The sequence below is a fragment of the Myotis nattereri genome (assembly GCF_964212035.1).
Source record: "Myotis nattereri genome assembly, chromosome: 14".
NCBI classification, from domain to species: Eukaryota; Metazoa; Chordata; class Mammalia; order Chiroptera; family Vespertilionidae; genus Myotis; species Myotis nattereri.
This window is the reverse complement of record NC_138089.1, coordinates 56,432,176-56,454,651: the sequence shown is the minus strand read 5'-3', so window position 1 is coordinate 56,454,651 and position 22,476 is coordinate 56,432,176. Positions and strand designations below refer to the sequence as shown.

Below are 22,476 nucleotides of genomic sequence, written 5' to 3'. Positions count from 1 at the left end.
ACACCCACCACTGAGCCACACCGGCTTGGCTGGGAGATGCCCTTTAATCCTGATTGTCAACCAAGGGGATGTGGCAGAGGGCAGCGTCGAGGCCTGGGAAGTGAGGCCGCTGCCTGCTGGATAAAGGCCACAGTTCCGTCTCAGTGGGCTAAAGCTGGGAGTGGGAGGGAGCGGGCTGTGGTGAGGAAGAGCAGCGTTCACCGGGTCTTAGTGCCACTGGACACTCAGACTCAGGACCACGAGAGGCCACAGTGGCACGGGGTCCACTCCGAAGGATGTAGGACAGGACAAGGCAGGGTGGCTGGGCAGCTCCGGGCTCTGCTCTTCCACAGGAGGCGCCCTCACCCCAGTCCAGGGGCCATACCCTTGCCCTCGTCCCCGAGTGACTGCGCAAGGGTGAGATGAGACCCACAGTGGTAGTTGTGGGGGGCACTTCGGCTTGGAAACCCCACAGAAGCCCTTATCTTTTAAAAAGCCACAGCCACAGTTTCCAGGGCCGCTCAAAGGACTTGTGCGGTTATAAGGGTTGTCGCCCTCAGGGGAGCTGTGCTGTGGTGTCCTGCCAGGTGCTGAAGTCCATTCACAGTCCCTCCATCCAGATGTGGTTTGTCTAGCAGAGGTCAATTTTACCATCAGCAGTTTTGCGGAATAAAACACCTGACATTCCACCTTTATCTGGCTTCCATGGAAACAGCTAGAAAGTTAACCCCAGATCAGATTTGTCCCTAGAGAAGGAGAAAGAGTTTTAGCCTTTTCTTCAAAGGGTGACTCTCATACAGGTCTGACTGCTGCGAAGGAGAGAGGGAGAGAGAGGTGTCAAAAGCCTTAGGGTCTCGGGCTGTAGCTCATTCTGAGAGATTGGCACCAGGACAATCAGGAGTTTCTGGAGCTGGAGGTGTCTATCAGACGAGTCTCCTGGTCACTGGCTGAGCCACTGTGGGAAGAGTGGTCTCAGAGCCAGTCGGCAACTGGATTGATGGGAGGAGATCTGAGGGCCACATTTTCGTGGTCAGCATGTGCCTCCGTGACATTCCTTCTACCCAGAGTAGCTTTCTCCCTAACTGTACCCTCCACCTGCCACCGTCTGACTGCCACATGGATCCACATGAAAAAGTTCAGTTCAATCAGAAGTCTCAGACACTGCTGGGGGGGGAAGGGGGGGGCGGGTAAAAATGGTGCAACCACATGGCAAACCATTTGGCAGTTCCTACTAAAGATGAACACATATCTCAGCCACCGCATATCTCAGCAATCCCACTGCTAGATGTACTAGTATACCCACAAATGAATGCCAGCCTCATGAAGAAGACATGTATAAAATATTCCCAGCTCTGACCAGACCAAAACTAAACAACCCCAGTGGCCATCGGCAGGCAAATTCATGCAGAGGACACAGCAGTTAAAGAAAAATGAACTATGGGTATGTGCAACAATATAAATCTCACAGACATAGATGCCAGACCCAAAAGAATATATGCCATACGATTCCAGTTAAATGAAATCCTAGGACAGGAAAACAAATCTGTGGCAGCAGGTCAGAGCCGTGGTACTGGGAAGGGGTCAAGACTGGATGAACAGGGGAACTTGGCAATGTTGATCAGGGTGGTGGTTCCACAGCAGCTGTCCACGTGGGCAATCATCAGCTTATACCTGAGACTAGTGCACTTGACACACTTCATACGTGCACATTACACCTCAGTGGAAAAGGAAAAACTTGGCTCACGTGCTGGAAAACCCATGTGTGTCTCCTCCAGCTCCCTGGCAATTAGGCTGCCACATCCATCCCCCAAACCCCAGCTCAGCTCCCACAAGGAGGTGCCCACAGGCTAGAAGCTCAGGGTGGCAGAAGGAGCTCCATGAATGACCAATTGGTTCAGTGAGCCAATGGGTTTCTGCCTGTGTCCAATTCACCTTTTCCAAATCTGAAGTCCTGCCTTATGTGAAACTGTCCTGGTATTTTTTCTCTTAACATTATAGCATGAATGTGACATTCCCCATGTCACTAAGCATTATTCTTTGAGAATAAGATTCGGGTGGCTTTCCATTGTGTGGACTCACAAAGGAATTGGTAGCGCAGCATTTGGCACACCCAGCCCAGCCACCCTTTGATAGCACGGAGTGTCACCGGCTTTCCTTCTTTGGCTTCTGTTTGTTTTTAACATTTTTTTTAAATCGATGTTTAGTTAATTTATGGTGAAACACATAGCTCTTTGGTGTAGAGTCCCATGAGTTTGACAGGTACATCCATCCATGTACACACATCCTGCATGGTGAGGATTAGTCCACCACCCCCATATTCGCACTTTTTACACTTCAGAAACTTAGTAGGCAAGAATTATTTCTTTGTTATTATATAGGAACTATTTGGGGGGTTTTTGTTTTGTTTTGTTTTGCTTTGTTTTTGTTACTCCTCACCCAAGGGTATTTTTCCATTGATACTTAGAAAGCGTGGAAGGGAGGCAGAGAGACAGAGAAACATCAGTGTGTGAGAGACACATCGATCGGTTGCCTCCCACATGTGGCCCTACCATGGCCAGGGATTAAGCCTGCAACCAAGGTATGTGCCCTTGATGGGAATCAAACCAGGACCCTTCAGTCCATGGGCCAATGCTCTCTCCATTGAGCCAAACTGGCCAGGGCTACAGGAATTATTAAAGTGCATTTAACATTAAGCATATTATTTCTCAATGCTAGTTTGTTTTAAATCTATGTCTTAGGAGGTGAAAAATGGCAGTGAATATGTGGAAGCTCGCAGACATACTCCCAGGACCAAACTGGAATTATAACTAAAATACAAAAAAAGAAAAACAAAAAAACCCACCCTGAATAATCAACTGAAGACCAGCTGGAGAGAACCCCGATAACCGAGGACGGAAAGTGGAGACCACAGAGACCAATAGGAAGGGTGGAGGCGGGAAAGGGCTGGCCAGGCTCCCACAGACAGCAGCTGAAGCTCTGGAGAGAGATCCCAGCTGTGGGGGGTTGCCATTCTGGGGTCTGATCCCCAAGCTGGGCCCCCCAGCAGAGAGCACCAGAACTGAGAAAGGTGTCCACATAACAACTGGCTGTGAAAAGCAGCAGGGTTGCTGTCTGCCAGGGAGAGATGGCTGGAAATGCAGGCACCCTCTTAAAGGGCCAACACACAACATTTCAAACTCAGCCACTCACCTGTGCTCTGGCAGAGGGAGGGCAGAGTGGACTGGAGCTGTATAAACATAAGCCAGGATTGGAGGATCTGGGGTTAGAGCTCAGAAAGCATATGCCCTGGTTCCCTGTACTGCGTCATTCACTCATGCTGCAGAGGTCATCTTTCTTAGGCAAACCTTTGCTATCCAGATGGTTTTTTTTAAAATGTATTTCTATTGATTTCAGAGAGGAAGGAAGAGGGAAAGATAGAAACATCAATGATGAGAGAGAACCATTAATCAGCTGCCTCCTGCATGAACGCTACTGGGGATTGAGTCCACAACCTGAGCATGTGCCCTTGACCAGAATCGAACCTGGGACCCTTCAGTCTGCAGGCCAACATCCTTGCCTCCTCCCCATGGAAGAAGCCGGGGGCCAGAGTAGGGGAAGGTTCAGGGGCAGAAAGACCAGCGTCCATGGAAACGCCCAGAACCAGAGAGACAGCCCTTGCCTGCAGGTTGTCCAGCAGTGGGCCTGCAGGAAGTGCCTTACCTGGGCCGGCAGGCGAGCCTCACGGATTGGGGGCGGGGGGGAGGGGCGGGGGGCTGGGGGGGAAGGGGGGGCTCCAAAAGCCCAGACCAAGGGGAAATACCTCAGGATGTGCACGGAGGTCTCTGCTCCCACACTCCCTGTGCCACCCCCCCCCCACCCCCAGCTCTCCCGCAGGCAGAGCTCTTCCTCTGCCCTCTGGTCCACAGCCGTAGCCTCAGTTACAGGGAACCTCGATTTCCAAACAGAATGCCAAGACACGTGCTCTGACAACCAGACGGCGTATGGAAAACCCAGCCTGTCTCCAAACATCTGGAACATGTGGCCACCACAGCACACGGCCTCTAATTCCTTCCAAATTGTGCATTCTCTGGGGAAATTTGCTCAAAAAGATATACTGAATGAATGAGAGGAGAAAGGGAGGGAGGGAGGGAGGGAGGGGGGGAGGGGAGGGGAGGGGAGGGGAGGGAGGGAGGGAGGGAGGGAGGGAGGAAGGAAGGAAGGAAGGAAGGAAGGAAGGAAAGCCCACCAGTTACCTGCCCTGCGACCCTGAGCAAGTGACACCCTGTCTGAGCCTCAGTTCCCTTTACTGTCAAACGGGAGCAGTGAAGCCTGCTTCTTGGGGCTGTGCTGGAAGTTTGCGATGAGGAGCATGGGTAGAGCTCTTGGCACAGTGGAGGCCACTGTCCCTGCTCCGTTCATGCCAGGCGGTGCTCCCCAGCTTCACGGGCAGACTCTGCCAGCTCCATCTCTGCAGCCTCGGGGACTCACTCCCCGCCCAGCGGAACTTCGTCCGCAGCGGGAGGCTGCACAGCTGGGGTTGCTGTCGGGGTTCAGGAAGCCGCCTGAGTCAAGCTCTCAGCACCGCACCTGGCTGGTGATAAATCAGTTGTTATGGCTCCGGAATTCCATACCAGAACCCCGGGGGCAGCTGTGATCCAGAAGCCTGAGTTTTCCAGGTAGAAAGGCGCCAGGTGTTATGCGATCCCCGCAGCAGGGCCTGCGGCTACACCGGTGACTGAAGTCTCTGAGGCGGAAGGAGAACCCCCACGCAGCGTGGGACATGAGCGGCACTGGCCACGTGGAAAAGGTTTGGATGTGCAGAGCTCAGGGACTGTTGGAGTCGCACCTAGAGATGGGTGAATCTGTTGTGATCATCAGCCTCTCCCGCTGGGAAACGCCACCCTTTCCCTGGAATCGCCTTTTTGGGGTGAGGTGCCAAGGAACGGGGTCGGGCCTGCCGTGAGGCCAGCCGGGCAGCGCAGTGGCCAGTGGTAGCGATGCCTCACCGGAGACCTTTGGCGGCCTCTTTCCAAAGGCCCATTAGCCTGTGACTGAGCGGGCATCCTCCCGCCCTCACCCTTACCCCCTGCGCTGCGGCCCCGGGGCAGCTCCTGTTCTCGAAGCCTCTGGGTCGATGGGGATGTCCTGATTCGCCCTCCCTGGCAGTTGGCTTCTCTTGGCACATCATTCTCATTCCAGAGGGAGCGGCTGGGGAGGCACAGGGCCAGCAGCACGCCCCGAGGCAGAGAGGGCTTTTTGAAAAGGATAAAAAGCAGATGAAGTTTCAAGTTTGCAGGAAAGACGCTAATCATAGACGGAGCAGACATTAACAAGCAAAGAGCAATGGCGGGGAGCCAACTGCCTGTGAATGTGCTCGGCCAGCGTCTGTGTGCAGCTCCACATTCCAGGATCCGGGCCCTGCCTCGTCATCAGCTCTGAATCCAAAGGGGTTAGATGCCGGGAGCCGGTCCATCCTTGCTGTTTCAAGGGACCTGGCATATATGGCATACTGTTCTTAATATGTTTGCTCACCTTCTTGGCACTATGTGTTTTAACCAAGGTCACCTCTCTGAGAAAGGTTGTTTCCCCAGGTAGGGATTTTCCCCTGAAGTTAGGGAGGGAATAAAACCCCTTAACTAAGTGCCAGGCGGGTAATTAATCACTTTAACTACGAACAATCATGCTTAAGCTACATAATCTTTACTCCCTGGAATGGAGATAAGAAACGCCCTAACCTTTGGAATAGAGATTGATAGGATTGGAATCAACTGGTATAAATACAGATGTAACAAGACAACAGGACACAGAACCTAGACACAGAACCTAGACACACAACCTAGACACACAACCTAGACACAGAACCTAGATACAGAACCTAGAGACAGAAGAACTTCGCTGGAGAGAACATGGCAAAAGATCCTGGACAGAAACTGGCCACAGAACCTAGAGACAGAATCTAGCAAGAGAACCTGGCTGAAGAACCTAGAGACAGAACCTGGCTACAGAACCTGGATAGAACATGGCAAGAGAACCTGACTAGAACCTGGTGACTGAACTTGGCTGGAGAACCTGAACAGAACCTGGCTGGAGAACCTAGTGAGGGAACATGGCTACAGAACCTGGCTGGAGAACCTGGACAGAACCTAGCGAGGGAAAATGGCTACAGAACCTGGCTGGAGAACCTAGCAAGAGAACATGGACACAGAACCTGGCTGGAGATCCTAAGCAGAACTTCGCTGGAGATCCAGACCAGAACTTGGCTGGAGATCCTGGCTAGAGATCCTGGCTAGGCTGCTGATCAACTGAACGCTGTCTCCGTGTCATTCCTTCTTCGCTGACTCCATCCACACCTTTGGGGACCCCTGGACCTGCTGGGGTTGGACCCCAGCAGTTAGAGGAAGAGGAGCTGCCAGGGCGGCCGGAGAGGGCGGTGGGCGCATCTGTTAGGGGTGGTCCTGGGCTCAAGACTAGTCAGCACAGCTCCTGCCCGGGTTTGAATTCTGGCCCTTCCGTCTATGAGCCAGGTGACCTTGAACAAGTTCCTTAACCCCTCTCTCCCTCATCTGTAGGATGGAGATAATCATAATCACAGCTACCCATCAGGCTGTGGGAAGGTTAAAGGCTTTACACCATGTAAACCACTGTCCCAGTGCGGGTCCATGGTCACCACTCGTTAAATGTCAGTGGTTCTCATAGCCGGTGCTCAGTAAACACTTGTCAAGTGCTGACCTCAGGTCTGAACCCACAGCCCCTGCATTCAAGTCCAGTCCTCTGAAAGGCAAAACTAAAAACAATTTAAAGGGTAGATATAGATATAGATGATAGAGATAGAGATGATACAGAGATGATATAGATATAGAGACATATATTTAAAGACTTTCTGACGCAGGTGGGGACTGATGGGACACCTGCTGAGGAGCAGCACATGGGAAGCCTATACCCCAAATCTGAGCCATGGTCAGCTGAGGAGCAGCCAAGGTAGGGACTGAGCTCAATCCTGGATTCTGTGGACTTGGGCAGGGCCCCCTCTCTCCACCCTCTCTCCACCCTCTCCCCAGGGGAGGAGGCCAGTGTTGAGGGGCGTGCCCAGAGGTGGTGTCTTTGCTGGGTGGGCTAAGCTAGGAGCGCTGGGCCCTGCCCCACAGTGCCACAGGCAGCTGGCATGCACTGGGCCGGCAGGGCGGGGCCATAGAGTATCTGCCCATGGCCCCTCTTTCTGAGCTGAGCAGACCTGCTCCCATCAGGACACAAACGTGCTTGCTGGAAGCCTGGGGCCTTGCTCACTGACAGGAAGATTCTGACTTGGTATCTTAAGATGGGAACTCTACACACACACACACACACACACACACACACACACACAGACCAGCCAGACCACCCACCTGCTGGGCAGATTTCCCCTCCTTCCCCAGGCAGCCACCCAGACCTAGTTCCATCAAAGGAAACCTGCTCGGGGATGGGGCTCAGTCCGCCTCCCTGAAGGGCGCTGACCAGCTGCCTTCCCCTGGATGACCCTCTAACTTTAAGCCTCTTGGTCAAGTGCTTACAGAAAGCCCGCCCAATAGAAAAGAAAAAAAAAAGAAAGCCCGCCCAATAGAAATGAGTGCCCTAACTCTGCTTTGGCAATGAAATGTCCTCACATCCCTCTGTCCTTAACACTTTCTAGAGTGACAAGAGCCTTGCTCCCACCTCTGGCTGAATGTAGGTCCACCGGGCAGGAGGGAGGGAAGGGGGACTCCAGATAGAAGGCGGAACGGGGGCAGTTAAATGGACTGTGCAGTCCGGAGGGGCACACGCCTGGATAAGGGCGTCCTAGGGAAGAACTGAGAAGGAAAGGAGAGGAGAAAATGCACGACGTCAACAGAACACAAACGTATTGGTGATCGTAAGAGAAATACCTGAACCTTCGGAAGCCAAACTCCCCTTCCAAGGGCGTAAATCTTGTCCATAGTAGTTCAAGCGCCCCCACCCCCACCCCCACCCCCACGCCCCTCTCCCACATGGAAGCTCCTTGAGACGGTGGTAAAAGAGCTAGAGAAAGGCACAGGGCCCACCCAGATGGTTTTATGGGGAGTGCTAGCCAACCTTCGAGAAATACATGATTCCTACTTAAAGTGTTCCAGGACACTAAAAAGATGAAACCGACTGAATCCATTTCGTGAGATCTGCTTAATTTAAAAAATAAGACGGCCTGGGAGTGCACAGAAAAGGGAAACCTAAGGCCACATGTGACTGTATCTGCAACGACTCTAAATAAAATGTTAGCAAATTAAATCCTGTAGTTCCTGAGAGACTAACATACCGCAGCCAAAGGGGTTTATTCTGGGAGAGTGACTATGGTTCAGAGAGAGACAACCAAGATGACGACGCAGGTAAACACCGGACTCACCGCCTCCCACAACCACATCAAACCTACAACTAAAGTACAGAACAGTCGGCACCCGAACGGCCTGAAAGCTGGCTGGATAGAAGTCCTACTAGAGACGAAAAGAAAAAAAGCACATGGCGATGGTGCGAGGAGCGGAGGCCTGGAGGCCGGAGCGGCGGCCCGACACCCACGTGTGCTGTGTGTGTAACCAGGAGGGAGATGGTCTCTGCAGAGGCCGCCGTGAGGAGCAGGGGGTCCCAGCCCCACACCAGACCCCCAGCCCAGGGTCCCAGAGCTGGGAGAGAGAAGTCCCTGTAACGTCGGGCCATAAAAACCATCGGGGGTTGTGGCTGAGTGACAAAGAGGCTGCTGGAATCCCAGGGCCCGCGCACAAACTTACACGGTCACACGGTCCCGCGTCTTCTGAGCTCCCGCGCTGGGGGAGACACGTACAGGCAGGGACTGGAGCGCCTGGCACCGAGGCAGGAACTCAGGGGTGGCTTTCTCCCAGACCGGGGTGCTCACAGGGGTCGTTGTTCTGGTGCTGGGACCTCCCCTGTCGTAGGGCCGAGCGGCAGCCATATCTGTTTCCATCAGTGTGGCCCACGCTGTTTGCTCCGCCCTGGTAATTCCCTGAGACCCCGCCCCGTCCAATTTGCAGCCCCACCGGAGATATTTGCAGCAGCTTTTCCATAGGAATGGCCTGTCCTGGATCAGGCTTCAACCTTGGCAAAAATCTCTCTAACAAGCTGCAGCTGGTGACAACGTGCCCCAAACCGACCAACAAAAGGCCCGAGACCCGGCTCTAGCACCAGCTGGCCTTGCTTCACAGCTGGTCCTCACAGCCAATTGGCCTGGAGGTCAACTCCTCCTAGAGACGCCAACAGCAATCAAGGATCAGCTACAAGACTGTGCACACAGCCCACAGAGGGGCGCAGCTAGAGGGCCCAGCTCAGGGGACTGGGGAGGCTGAGCCACTGGGCCCTGCAGGACACCTGCTACACAAGGCCACTCGACCAATTCCAGGAGACGTAGCTGCTCCACCCAATACACAGAAACACACACAGGGAAGCCGCCAAAATGCCAAGACAAGGAAACATGTCACAAATGAAAGAAATGGAAGCAAACAAACTACTGGGTACAGAATTCAAAACCACGGTTATAAGGTTACTCAAGCTTCTTCATGAGAGCTTCAAGGGACTTAGTGAGACTTTCAAGGATCTTAGTGGTTTGAGAGTGAATGTAAATACTAAAATAAAGCATAGATTACTTCAATAATCTTGCAACAGTGACAGCCTTTCTCAGAAGGCATGAAACTCAAGAATACTCCAAGCGAAAGGAAAATAGATTTGACTCCATGGAAATTAAAATTTTCTACTTGGCAAAAGACACCATAAACAAAGTCAAGAGACAAGTGACAAGCTAGAACAAAATATTTACAACATAACTAAAGGGGAAAAGATTGATTATGCTAACTGGATTCAAATATCTAACACATTAACAAGGAAAGAACGAACATCTCAAGAGAAAAAGGCAGCTCACAAAAAAATCAAATACAAATAACTACTAAATAATTGGAAAGATAACCTCATTAGTGATTAAGGAAATGCAGTTTGAAAAGTAGGTTTCCCTGCCTGGCTAGTGTGGCTCAATGGTTGAGCATTCATCTATGAACCACGGTTTGAGTCTTAGCCAGGGCACATGCCCAGATTGTGGGGCTCGATCCCCAGTATGGGCATGCAGGAGACAGCCAATCAATGATTCTCTCATTGATGTTTCTCTCTCTCTCTCCCTTTCCCTTCCTCTCTGAAATCAATAAAAATACATATATTTTTTAAAATTATAAAATAAAAGATAAAAGTAGGTTTCCCTATCAGTTGAATAAAAACAAAATTTGAGCATAGCAAGTGTTGGTGAGGTGGTGGGAAGACATTCAGTCTCCCCCCCCTGGTTGGAGTATAACTTGACACCTCCATTTTGGAAGGAAATTTGGCAGTTTCCCTCAAAATAATACATGCTCATACATGCCCTTTGATGCAGAAATCCACTTACGCAAATACAGCTGGCAGAAATAATTGCACACCATGCAAAGATGTTCATGACAGCACTGTTTATGATTGCTGAAAAGTTGGAGCCACCTAGGGTTCATCCTAATGGGAACAGCTAAGTAAAACATGGCACATCCCTGCCTTGGAATTCCATACAGTCATCAGTAAGACCTGGGTCAACCCAGGTGGCTAGTACGGAATGTAGAAAACAGAATCAAGTAAAAGCAGTGAGCTGACAAACATAGGTGATCCTATCCTATATAATAAAAGCCTAATATGCTAAGTGTCCGGTCGTCCGGTCGGCCATTCAACCAATCAAAGTGTAATATGCTAATGATATGCTAACACCACTCAACTGCTTACCATGATGTGCACTGACCACCAGGGGGCAGATGCTCCAACCGGTAGGTTAGCTTGTTGCTGGGGTCTGGCTGATTGGGACTGAGCGAGATGAGCCAGACACTCCCTGGAGCCCTCCCACGATTCCTCCCTGGCTGACCAACCTCCTGTGTCCCTCCCCGACTCCAATCATGCACCGGTGGGGTCCCTCGGCTGGCCTGCGCCCTCTCGCAATCCGGGACCCCTCAGGGGGTGTCGGAGAGCCGGGTTCGGCCTGACAGTAGAACAACCGGTCGCTATGATGTGCACTGACCACATCTGGTCATTACAGCATGACGGCGTTAGGGCCAAGGGGTTTTTATAATAGAGATTTGTACGCAGTGTGAGGGTAAATAAAAATACAAACATACACATCTCTAGGGCATTTCATGTTTTATCTTATGTGCTTCTATTAGTTATGAATTTGGTTTTGGTGAGCATGTATTACTTTTATAATCCTTAAACCAAAAACATAACTGAGTAAGAATTGAACATCTAATGCCTATAAAGATAAAATGCTTAGTGTTTCATTTTTTTTAATGTTTTTCTTTATTTATTTTTTTACAGGAGTAGCTATCTTTTTTAAAAAAATACATTTGTATTGATTTCAAAGAGGAAGAGAGAGGGAGAGAGAGAGAGAAACGTCAATGATGAGAATCATTGATTGGCTGCCTCCAGCACGCAACACTGGGCATGCGCCCCTGGGGGATGGAACCCACAACCTGGGCATGCGCCCCCTGGCTGGAATCGAACCCAAGACCCTTCAGTCCACAGGCCGACACTCTATCCACTGAGCCAAACCAGCCAGGGCTTAGTGTTTCATTTCTTAGACCTGAGTTGACTTTCAGCCCAAGCAGTTCCAAGCCTTGAGTATAATTCCATGAAGAACCTTTATCTCATATATGTGTGCAGGCATGTACACATGACACACACACACACATCTACACACACTCATACATTCATACAGACACACACTTGTCCAGCTCTACATATGCATGTGGGATGCATCATTTGACAGCATATGGAACAGTTCATAGAACATTCTTGAATGTCTTTATTGGTGCAAGGAAGTACATAACCATTACTGAGCAGGCAGAAGAGAATGCAGTGAGATTGAAAACCCAACACCCCTACTACTTCCAAGCAGGTGGCATGGCCCGAGGCATCCGTGCTGCCCTTCTGGCTCTGGCTCTTTCCATTTGTCGTCAAGATGGGCGGGCCCAAGGACGTGTGTCCATCAGCACGGGTGCTCGTCCAATCAGGTCGTGCTGTGAGCCCCCACCAGCGAGCCGAGAGCCCCCCTGGGCAGGGTGGGGTTCACGGGTCCTCGTCCCTGAAGACTGTCAGGTTGTGCTCCCGGATGTGTCCCAGAAGGACCTGTCCTCGCCGCTCCAGGGTCTGCAGAACCTGCCTCAGGCCCCGTCGCCCGCCGTGGCTTTCCCAGAACACCGGGTCCACCTGCAGGGACTGGAGCAGCATATTCTGTAGACACCCTGACTGGAGGACCTTCACGATGGACTCAGGGAACCTGGACGAAAGTGCCCGAAGGTCAGAAGAGAAAGGAAAAGCAAACATGATCTCGGAGTTTCCGGCAAGGTGAAGCCCGGAAGGCCCGAACTTGCACCACCGGAACCCCGGTCCCAAGGGCCGCCCCTGGATGCTTGTTACCAGGGACTCTTCCACCGCTGAGCTGTGCCAGCAGGCAGGGACGAAGCTTTCAGATGGCCCCATCCCACAGAGGAGCCAGGCCAGTCATCACTGTCCTTCCCGGGACCATGCCCGCTGCTCTGCTTGGCAAATGCCAGAGCCCTAGGAAGGCTGAGCAGGGAGACAGGCTGCCAGGCTGCCAGGCTACCCCCACCCATCTAGGGCAAGGAAGAGCTAGCCTGCCTCTACCCCAGCAGGGTAGCTGATGTCCTGTGGGCCAGGAGCTCTCTGGATCCTGGGGGCGGGCACTCCATCCAGGAGTGGGAGGGCCTGCTGGCTGTGTACCTCTCAGCTTTCCCAGGTCCCCACACCCCTCCCAAGGCTCAGATCTAAAAGCTTTTGTCTGATGGCAGACTGTGGACTTCTCCAGAGCCCCGACAGAAGGTCCCATGGTTTCCAGCAGGGCCATCAAGCCTCAGTCCCTGAGCCTCCACCCAACCCCTTTGACCCTCACCCGTCTATGCCCTCCAGCAGCCGAAAGTTCAGCCTGTCCTCGGGGTGCTGAAGGTGGGCGGCGTTATCGATGTAGACCAGACGAGATGGATCGCTGCTCCGGACCTCAGGGAGAAGATGGGCAGAGACAGAGGTGGGGGAGAGTGCAGCCTAGCTGGCGCCCAGGGACTGCGTTAGGGGGAAGCGGCTTGGGGGCCTTGAGCTGTCAGTCCCACCATCCACCTGCTACTTGCCAGATGGTCTCCAGGTGCTGAGCAGTCAGCTGACCGTGCTGACACTGCTCGATGCTTCCAGGCATCATCTCAGTGAGCCCTCCCAGCAACCTGAGAAGGGGGCCACTGGTATGAGAACCAGGCACAGAGAAGTTGTAATTTGCACAAGGTCCCACTGCTAACAAACAGCTGGCTGGTTCAAACCTGGGCCAGGCCACAGCGCCATCCTCTGGAACTGCAAGGCAGAGGGACTGAGTCCTGCTCTGGTGGCCAGAGGGGTGAGGAGCATGGGGGAGAACAGGGCAGGTGCAGAGGTAAGCTGCCCGGCAGGACTGCTGGTCGTATGGCACAGGTATAGGCTCACACACACAGCTCACCACCACCCCCAACACCTGTGCCCAGTTTTACGCATTATTCAAAGGGTTCTGCTACTAAAAGGAACAGGATTGGGAACCCCTGGACCACACGATCCCAGAACCTCACTAACAGCATCTTCGGAAGGAGACAGGAAGACTGGAGTCCGGGTGACGAGGGACATACCAGGATGTGGACCAGTCGCAGCTCGCCCGGGTTTGTGCATTTCTCCCGGAGCCCCTCTTCCGCACAGGGCTCCGAGGGCGCAGGTTCAAAGCCACAGCAGTAGCGATCCAGGCGGTCATGGACCTGTGGGGACACCCATCCTGAGGGCGGGTGGCACAGCACCCAGGCCTGGTCCCCGAGCCACACGCTGGGGGCAGTCCTCAGTGGCTCTGTAGCTGGCCTCCGGCTCCTCACGGGGCTTCTGCTCCTCCCCTCTGGCCGGTGGCCCGCCTTCCCACTAAGCTCAGGCCAGTGGGGATTCCAGCCACACCCACCGCTTCCTACAGCTGCTCCTGCGCTGGGGCCTGAGGTCTCGGGTCTGATGCTGAACGCGTCCACTTGGAGGCCACACATGGCTCCAGGCCAATCTGTGCAGATTTCAACTTGCTGCAGTGTTTATTTCCCGAGAAAGCTACAAGGAATCCTGGCCTGTGTGACACGCGTATCGCTGGCTTCCCCAAATCTTCGCCCATTTAGTGTCTAACAGGAAGGGTCTGGCCGGGCCCAGTCACCAGTTTGATTACGGAGCCACACCATCTGGTTATTTTTTTCCACTTAAGAGAAATTCCGTTAAACGACAGCAGACTAGCAGCCAACAAAACCAAGTTCAAATTTCATGTCCACAGCCCTTCAGGATTTGATTCTTTCCCCCCCTTTTTAAAAAATGAGGTGCTACCAAAAAAACAAAAAGAAAAGCCTTCGCTGTTCTGATTTTCTGACCAACCTACCAATGTGGCACAATCATGACGTGAACTGAAGTTTTTGTTTAATTGAACTTAAGCCGTTGCAAAGCCCTTACTCTGTGCCACGTCCCACTCGGAGTGCTTTGCACACCATTAACCCCTCCCAGCAGCCAGGAGGTCGATCTGTTATTATCCCCATTTCAAGGATGGGGAAACTGAGTCACGGGGGTTGGGTAATGTGCGATGGTCTCCCAGTGTGCAAGTGGTGGAGTCTAGACCATGGCTAAGTTAGAATGTGGCAGGCACTTGTTAGCTAAGTTAGAATGTGGCAGGCACCTGTTTTCTGGCATCAGTTGATGGCAAAAGTGTAGGTGTGGTTCAAGCTGACCCCAGCACCCAGCACTCGTGCAGCCCAGCCAGGGACTTAAGCCGAAGTCTGGGGGTGAAAGAATGAATGGATGAAGTACATTGCTGGCTGGCAGCAGGAAAGATCTAGAGGGGGCTTCACATGAGGACTGTGATCACAGAAAGCCTGCCCATCACGCCACCTCCCTGCCCAGGGTGCCATCACCAGAAGGCTTCAGGGGGAGGCCTGGCTCTGTGGTCTCCAAACAGGACATCTGGACAGGACAACACACTGCAGTCTTCCAGGAGGGATAGCAGGCCCAGCTGTGGAGGAGGCGCGGTCTGGAGGGAGCCCAGCACAGGGCACGAGGGGTGGCCACGTCCTCTAACTGACCCACCAGGCTCCTAGGCCGGGACTGGTTCCTCAGCCAGGGCCTGACCTGGGTCTGGTGGATTCCAGAAGAACCGCTGGCTGTCCCTGGTGGCCCATCCCTCCCCCCATCCCCAACCCACATCCATTATAAGATGACTCTGCCACAGCAGAAACTGTAGAGCTGGCCAAGTCTGCAGAAACAGGCCGCAGTCATCATGCCATTAATATTTGCCATCGCTCCGGAGGCACCAGCAACAGCATGAGGTAGGAGAAAGAAAGGTGATTAGAAGCTGTTCATTACAGATGAAATGATGGTGAACTTGGAAAGCCCAGGACAAAGCAAATGAAGTTAGCAGGTGGCCAGTAACCAAACTACTACACAGAAATAACAGCCTCCACACAGACCAAGAGCTACGGGCGAGATCCTGTAAAGGAGGAGAAAGGTCCCATTTTCAATGGCCACAGAGGACGAAATACCCAGGAATAACTGAACATGAAAGCAAGGTCCCAGCTGAAGAAAATTGATGCTTGCGGGAGCGTGACGAAAGGGAGAGACATATCCTACTCTTGGCTGGAAGACTACATTTTAGGGTGTAAATTATTTCTGTCTTAGTTCACACAAACTTAATTTGATTCCAATCCCAAAAGGACTTGGGGAGGAGAAGGAAGTAACAAGCTGACTCATAAGTTTCATGAGAATAGTATGCAAGAATATGGGGGAAATTCTAAGAAAGAGCAATGAGAAAGACCACACCCTGCTAGTTAGCAACATAAATTACGAAGCACAGTAATTAAAACAGTGTGATTCTGGCATATAAATAGACCCTTTACTGGAACAGAAGAGTCCAGAAATAGACCTACATACATATGGAACCTGGCAACATTGCAGACTGGGGGAAAGATGGATTATTCAGCAAATGGTGCTGGGACATTTGGGTTGCCATTTGAGGGGGGGGGGGGGAAATCACTGTTTTGTACCTTGTCTCTTGCTCCAAATAACTTCCAGATGGATCAAAGGTATATGAAAACACATGGGAGAACTTTCAAAACAGCCTGGAAATGAGGATGGCCATCTATACTAATAAAAGAGTAATATGCTAATTAGACGAGGAGACCTTCTGGACGTCCTTCCAGACAAAGCTGGGGGCTTGGCCAGCCTGCAAACCGCCCCCAAATGGCCTTCAGCCCCTCACCCAGGCCAGCCATGTCCCCCAGCGGGGACCCTCACCCTGATGGGGTATGGCCATCCAGCAGTCATCAGCCCCTTGCCCAGGCCCACCCTGCCCCCAGGGGGACCCTCACCCCAATGGGGGCATGGCCAGCCTGCAAACCGCCAGTGTCACCTCGCCCAGGCCAGCCCTGCCCCCCAAGGGGGCCCCATCCCTGATCCAGGACCCCCTTCAGGGCAGACCAGCTGGCCCCTATCTGTGCCCCAGGCCTCTAACTATACTAATAAAAGGGTAATATGCTAATTAGACCACACGTCCTTCCGGACAAAGCCATGGTGGTGGGGGCCAAGGCAGAGGCAGTTAGGGGTGATCAGGCTGGCAGAGGAGAGCAGTTAGGGCAATCAGGCTGGCAGGGGAGAGCAGTTAGGGTGATCAGGCTGGCAGGCAGGTGAGCGGTTAGGAGCCAGCAGTCCCGGATTGTGAGAGGGATGTCCGACTGCCAGTTTAGGCCTAATCCTGCAGGGATGGCAGTCAGACATCCCCTGAAGGGTCCCAGATTAGAGAGGGTGCAGGCTGGGCTGAGGGACACCCCCCCCCATGCACGAATTTTGTACACCAGGCCTCTAGTCTATAATAATAAAAGCATAATATGCTAATTAGACCGGATGTCCTTCCAGACGTCCTTCCTTCTGGACAAAGCCACAGTAGGCGGGGGCTGAAGCAGAGGCAGCAGAGGCCCCCGGCTGCAGCGATGGCCGGCGAATTTCGTGCATCGGGCCTCTAGTTTGAAATATAATATATGAACCTAGAAGTCATAAAAGAACAGCTCAATAATAGACAAATTTTAAAAATTTCTGCACAGCAGCATCTGGAACCCTATGGATTGTATGTGTGGGTGTGTGGCGATAGCACACGTGAGCTTATAAGGTGCATGGATAAGTGTGCATTTGTTTGAGATGTTGTGACTGATTTGGTGATTGTCCAACAAATATTTTCTCCTCTCCGCCTTCAGCTCTGGGCAGAGCGTGCTTCCCTTCCCTGACAATGGGCTTGGCCATTCACTCGCTTTGGCCAAAGGAGTCTGAGTAGAGGCCTTAATTGTGCTCCTGCAGTTTGGTTGAGCTCTTGGGCTTGTTCCCTTTGCCGTGAGAGGGTTGCCCAGGTGGTACTGCTCCTGCAGCCTGGGCTCCAGAATGAGAAGTCGAGAGCAGTCCTGAGCCCACCCACAGTTGGAGCCAAGTTCAACTGAGCCCCACTGACCCACAGACCCTGGAGCAAGACACGGAGAGCTGGTGTGTTAAGCTGCTGAGCGTGGGCGAGTTTTGTTACGCAGCATTATCTCTACGGTCACTAATTCAGAACGCTACGTGGGATGTGAAAAGCATAGGACTTGTGGGGGGATAAGGAATGTGTATGTGTGCAGTTCTTGTGTATTGTGTCCAGGTAAACGGTATGCTGCGATACACACACACAGAAAAATAAGGGTTTATACTGGATCAAACAAAACAAAGGAGCAAGCACACCACAACATGGGCTGCATGTGGAGTCCGTTCCCAACTCCCGGTCAGAAGGTGCCTCCAGTTCCTGTGTGGGAAACCCACAGCCCCGCCTCTCTCCACGTGCCAGTGGTTTCTAGGAAGGTGGCATCAGCCAGAGAGGAGGAGTGGACTGGACCAGTCTTCAGCAGCCCAGGGAAAAGGTGGCCTGAGGCCAGCCGAGTCGCTTCTGACCACACACCCGACCTGTGTGTGCTTTGGCGGCTGGGACTTGCATCCCCACAGCAGGCCTTGGCAGCTGAGGGAGGTCCCACACCGCAACCCCAGGGCACAGACAGAGGGCCTCTGTGTGGAGCAGAAAGCTGCCGTGTGCGCATCAGCTGGACTGGGCTTTGCGCGGAGGTGCCCCGAGCTCCAGGGCACCCCTGCAAAGGTCCCCTCTTCCTGCCCTCAGTCACGGCCAGGTGACTAGTGATGCTGATTGAGAGGTGAGCTCTGGAGTCAGACCGTCCAGGCTGCGTCTCTGCTCCTCCGGCCGTGACCTCGGGCCAGTAACTTCACTGCTCCGGGCCTCGATTTCTCCACTTTAACAGAGTAGTGTCTCACTCATAAGCTTGTCATAAAGAGTAGATGAGTTAATTCCTGACCAGTGTCAGAGGCAGTGCCTGCTCATTCTTGAGCGTGTGCCTCCACCAGGCACCGTCTTAAGTACATTTCTCAAAGGATCTCCTGTGCGGAAACGTCACAGGCCAGTGTTGTCATCTGGGATAGACCAAGACGAGGATTCAAGTGAAAGCAGTTTATCTGTGAGCCAATCCCAAAACCCAAGCAGGGGACGAGACACAGCAACGACCACTGCGGGTACCCGGGGCGCAATCCCGGTAGGCAGCCCTGAGAAACACACGGACTATGCACCACAGAGCCACCCCAGACCAGACAGGAAATAGCTGGTGCCTGCAGTCTCTCAGTTACCCCTGAGCTCTGACTTGGGGTCCCCAGAAACTCCAGCCTGTTCCCCAGAAACTCCAGGTTACCTGCTGGCACAACAGGAACCTCAGCTGCCCTGTGGCTTCCTTCTCTCTTCAGTGCCCAGGCTTGACCTGTATCATCCATTTCTCTCTCTTCTCGCTCCTCTCTCTCTCTCTCTCCCCTCCCTTTCTCTCTCACTCTCTCTCTCATTTTTTTAAATTACACAACCATGTTGATTCTTGCCGAGTCAAGGATATAATGCTATAAACAGTTGTGTGCTGGTAAATGTTTAACTCCCCGGGAGGAGGGGGCCCATATGCAGCACGTGCTGACTCTCATGGTGACAACAGTCCCACCCTGGCCAATCCGAGCTGCCAACACGACGGACAGGGGAGCTGACAGGAGACGAGCCACCGCTACCCAGTATTTCCCAGACAGACGCAAACAGCCTCAAGAGCACAGATAACAGGGAAAATGTGGTGAAAGAATTAGGAAGTAATGGGTTGCTGATTATTGTTAGTTTATATAATTTAATTTTTTCCCATTTTTGTTTTGTTTTCTTCTTTATAATTAAAATTTTTAAATGCCTGTGTTTCACAACCAGCTCACAAAACTAAAAATGTGGACCATCAGCTCTCCTGAGCTGGCACTCGCTACTCCAGCACTCGGAACTGGATGAATAAGCCCAGAGGCTGGAAAATAATGAGAACGGGAGCCTGGTGCTCAAAAGACAAGACTGGGGGGAGAGTCACCATCCATCCCCACATCTGCTGCCCTCCGGGACTCAGCCCGGCCCCACATACCTGGAGCAGGAAGTCGAAGAGAGCCAGGCGTGCCCACTCAGCATGGCGGATGCCCAGGCAGGGCGCCTGGCCTGGCTCGCTGCAGCCACGGGCCAGCAGGGCCTGGTACTGCAGCCAGCCCAGGGCCAGAGAGTTCTGGTCATTGTCAGGGTCACCCAGGTGCTGCACATCAGGTGCCCACCAGATGACGGGCCTGGCGCCACCGTCCGTGTAGCGGTAGGGCAGTAGGGGGCTGTGGAAGCGCCGGGCCACAGCCGGCAGGCTCCGGCGCAGCCCCAGCACGCGGTCCACGTGGAAGGACAGGACCTCGGACAGGTCCCCGGGCCTCTTGATGAGGCCGCAGAGTCCCTGGGAGCAGAGTCCGCTGAGCCCAGGAGACGCATCCGGAAGGGCACCCTCAGCGGAGAAGCCGACCTGCAGCACCTGCCCGTGGCCGGGGACCCTGGCTTTGCCCACCACCTCCCCCTGGGCCAACAGCCGGAGGGTCTGCACATCATGTTCTGTGAACCATGGGGGCACCAGGCCGTCGGTCCCCGAGCCGGTCAACAGCCCAGGGGTCTCGGGGGCACACCACATGGATCCCTGCAGCTCCCCGACGGAGCCAGGCCACCGACGAGTCCCCGTGGCCGGGCTGGGATCCCCTGCTTGCTGCCCACCAGTCAAGGCTCTGCTCCCAGCTTCTGGCAGATCCCTGCCGCTCCCTGGATGGGGCCGCAGGGTCGGTCCAGCAGCCGCTCTCTGGTGCCCTGTGATAGGGCTGACCAGGGCACCTGTGTCACTCTGTGCCTCCCGGATGGGACCATCCTCCCAAGGGGGTCGCAGGTCTTTGGCTCCTGGACTCCTGACCTCATCCTCCCTCAGGGGCACAAGACGCGGGGTCCTGAGTCTCAAATCTCCGAGAGATGCCAACGCAATGTCCCTCTTGACCCTCCGGACATGCCCGCTGTCCCCTCCCGGGGACCTGCTGCTGTCCACTCGCCCTCGGTGGCCTCGCCCCTCAGCACACACCGGGTCGGGGCTCGTGGGCAGGGCCCAGCCTCTCCAGAATCGCAGGTTCCTTGTCCACTGCCTCCAGCGAGAGCTCAGCGCCTGCGGGGCGTGGGGGCCAGGGGTGCCGGTGACCCCCTGGGGCTCCATGGCGGCCTGAGGCTGAGCGGGGAAGCGGGCGACAGCCAGCACAGACAGCGTCATCAGGAGGCAGGAGGCCATGACCAGCCGCCTCTTGCCCCGCAGCTTCCTCCGGACCCAAGGTGCCTGGGGGGCGGGGTAGAAAAAGCAAGTTTGAGACCTGGGATAACATCAGCCCAACCCACAATGCAATGGGGCTGCGGAAGGGAGGCCCATCCTGGACCCCTGAGAGGGAAAGGCACGGAGCCCAGGCGAGTGGCACCCAACTGCCTTCCAGAGAGGTGGGCACCTCGGCCAGCTCTCCTGCTTCAAAGCGTGGCTTGCCGGCGTCCAGGGCAGCCTTGGCAATGCCTGCAGGCAGACATGGGCTTCCCCCTTGAATAAACCTCCATATGACACTGGTCACCAGGCACATAAGGGCCTCTTCCACATCTGTCCCCACCGCTGAATGCTGGCCTTCTCTTGATCTCCATGGGAGTCCCTGGGCCACTCTGCAGGCCTCTGGTTCCCACCAACACACTCTTCCCTCTCCCAGGGGCACAGACCTGCTCAGCTATGGATGACCCCGCCCAGCCTCCCTGCAGCCAGGGGTGGCACGTGACTAAGTCCTTGCCCATGGCAGGAGTCCTTGCCTGCCCCTCATGCTCAAAAGGACGTTGGTTGCCAGCCACCAGCTCTGCACCTGTTGGCAAGGACACACCCTGGGGCAGTGATTTTCAACACGTGGTCCCGGGACCATCAGCATCAGCATCACCTGGGAACTTGTCAGAAAGGCAAATTCGCAGACCGCAACCCAGAACTACTCGATCAAAGCTGGGCCCAGAAATCTGCGTTTTTACAAGCTCTCCAGGTGACGCTAATGCTTGGGCACCGTGGAGTCACCAGAAGGAAGGAGCTGGGGAGCCTGCAGGGCCCATGGGAGCAGGGCTGCCAAGAGCAGTTTGAGCCACTGTGTTGAAGTCAGAATTTATTTATCTTCTTAGCTATTCAACTTAAGACAGAAGGCAGTTCTATTTTTAATACGTTGAGAAACCTCCGTACTGTCTCCCATAGTGGCTGTACCAATTTCTCAGTCTACTACAGGTGGTAATTACTTTTAGCATAAAGGGGGTGACTAGCCCAGCCGGTGTGGCTCAGCGGTTGAGTGTCAACCTAGGAGCCAGGATTCCCGGTCAGGGGACTTGCCCTGGTTGCAGGCTCGATCCCTAGTAGGGAGTGTGCAGGAGGCAGCCGATCAATGATTCTCCCTTATCATTGGTGTTTCTGTCTCTCTCCCTCTCCCATCCTCTCTGAAATCAATTAAAAATAAATAAATGAAGGAGGCAGTTACTTCACAACTTGCTTTGGTTGGCATGGCAGCATGTCCTGAGGCGGTTTCCATCTCTACCTTTTTCAATGTAAAGTTACTTAACTGCTGCACAATGGTTCCGAGGGGGGACAGTGCCACAGTCCTTCACCCATTCCCCTACAGCAGCGGCTCTCAACCTTCCTGATGCCGCGACCCTTTCATACAGCTCCTCAGGTTGTGGTGACCCCCAACCATAAAATTATTTTCATTGCTACTTCATAACTGTAATTTTGCTACGTTATGAATCGTCATGTAAATATCTGATATGCAGGATGTATTTTCATTGTTACAAATTGAACATAATTAAAGCATAGTGATTCATCACAAAAACAATATGTAATTATGTATGTGTTTTCCGATGGTCTTAGGCGACCCCTGTGAAAGGGTCGTTCAACCCCCAAAGGGGTCGTGACCCACAGGTTGAGAACCGCTGCCCTACAGGAAGGGTCTTTAGATGGT

The 22,476-nt window shown here is 53.4% G+C and overlaps 1 protein-coding gene across 1 annotated transcript; it reads right to left on the bottom strand.

Annotated features, from left to right (window-relative positions):
- Window positions 1-11,786: 11,786 nt before the first annotated feature.
- GASK1A (golgi associated kinase 1A) lies at window positions 11,787-20,841 on the bottom strand (the record flags this gene model as incomplete). The annotated part of the gene is given in 5 exon segments (XM_081106588.1): window positions 11,787-12,280; window positions 12,914-13,017; window positions 13,665-13,787; window positions 19,542-20,816; window positions 20,818-20,841. Coding segments are annotated over 5 exon segments (1,737 nt in total). The 3' UTR covers window positions 11,787-12,069.
- Window positions 20,842-22,476: the final 1,635 nt, after the last annotated feature.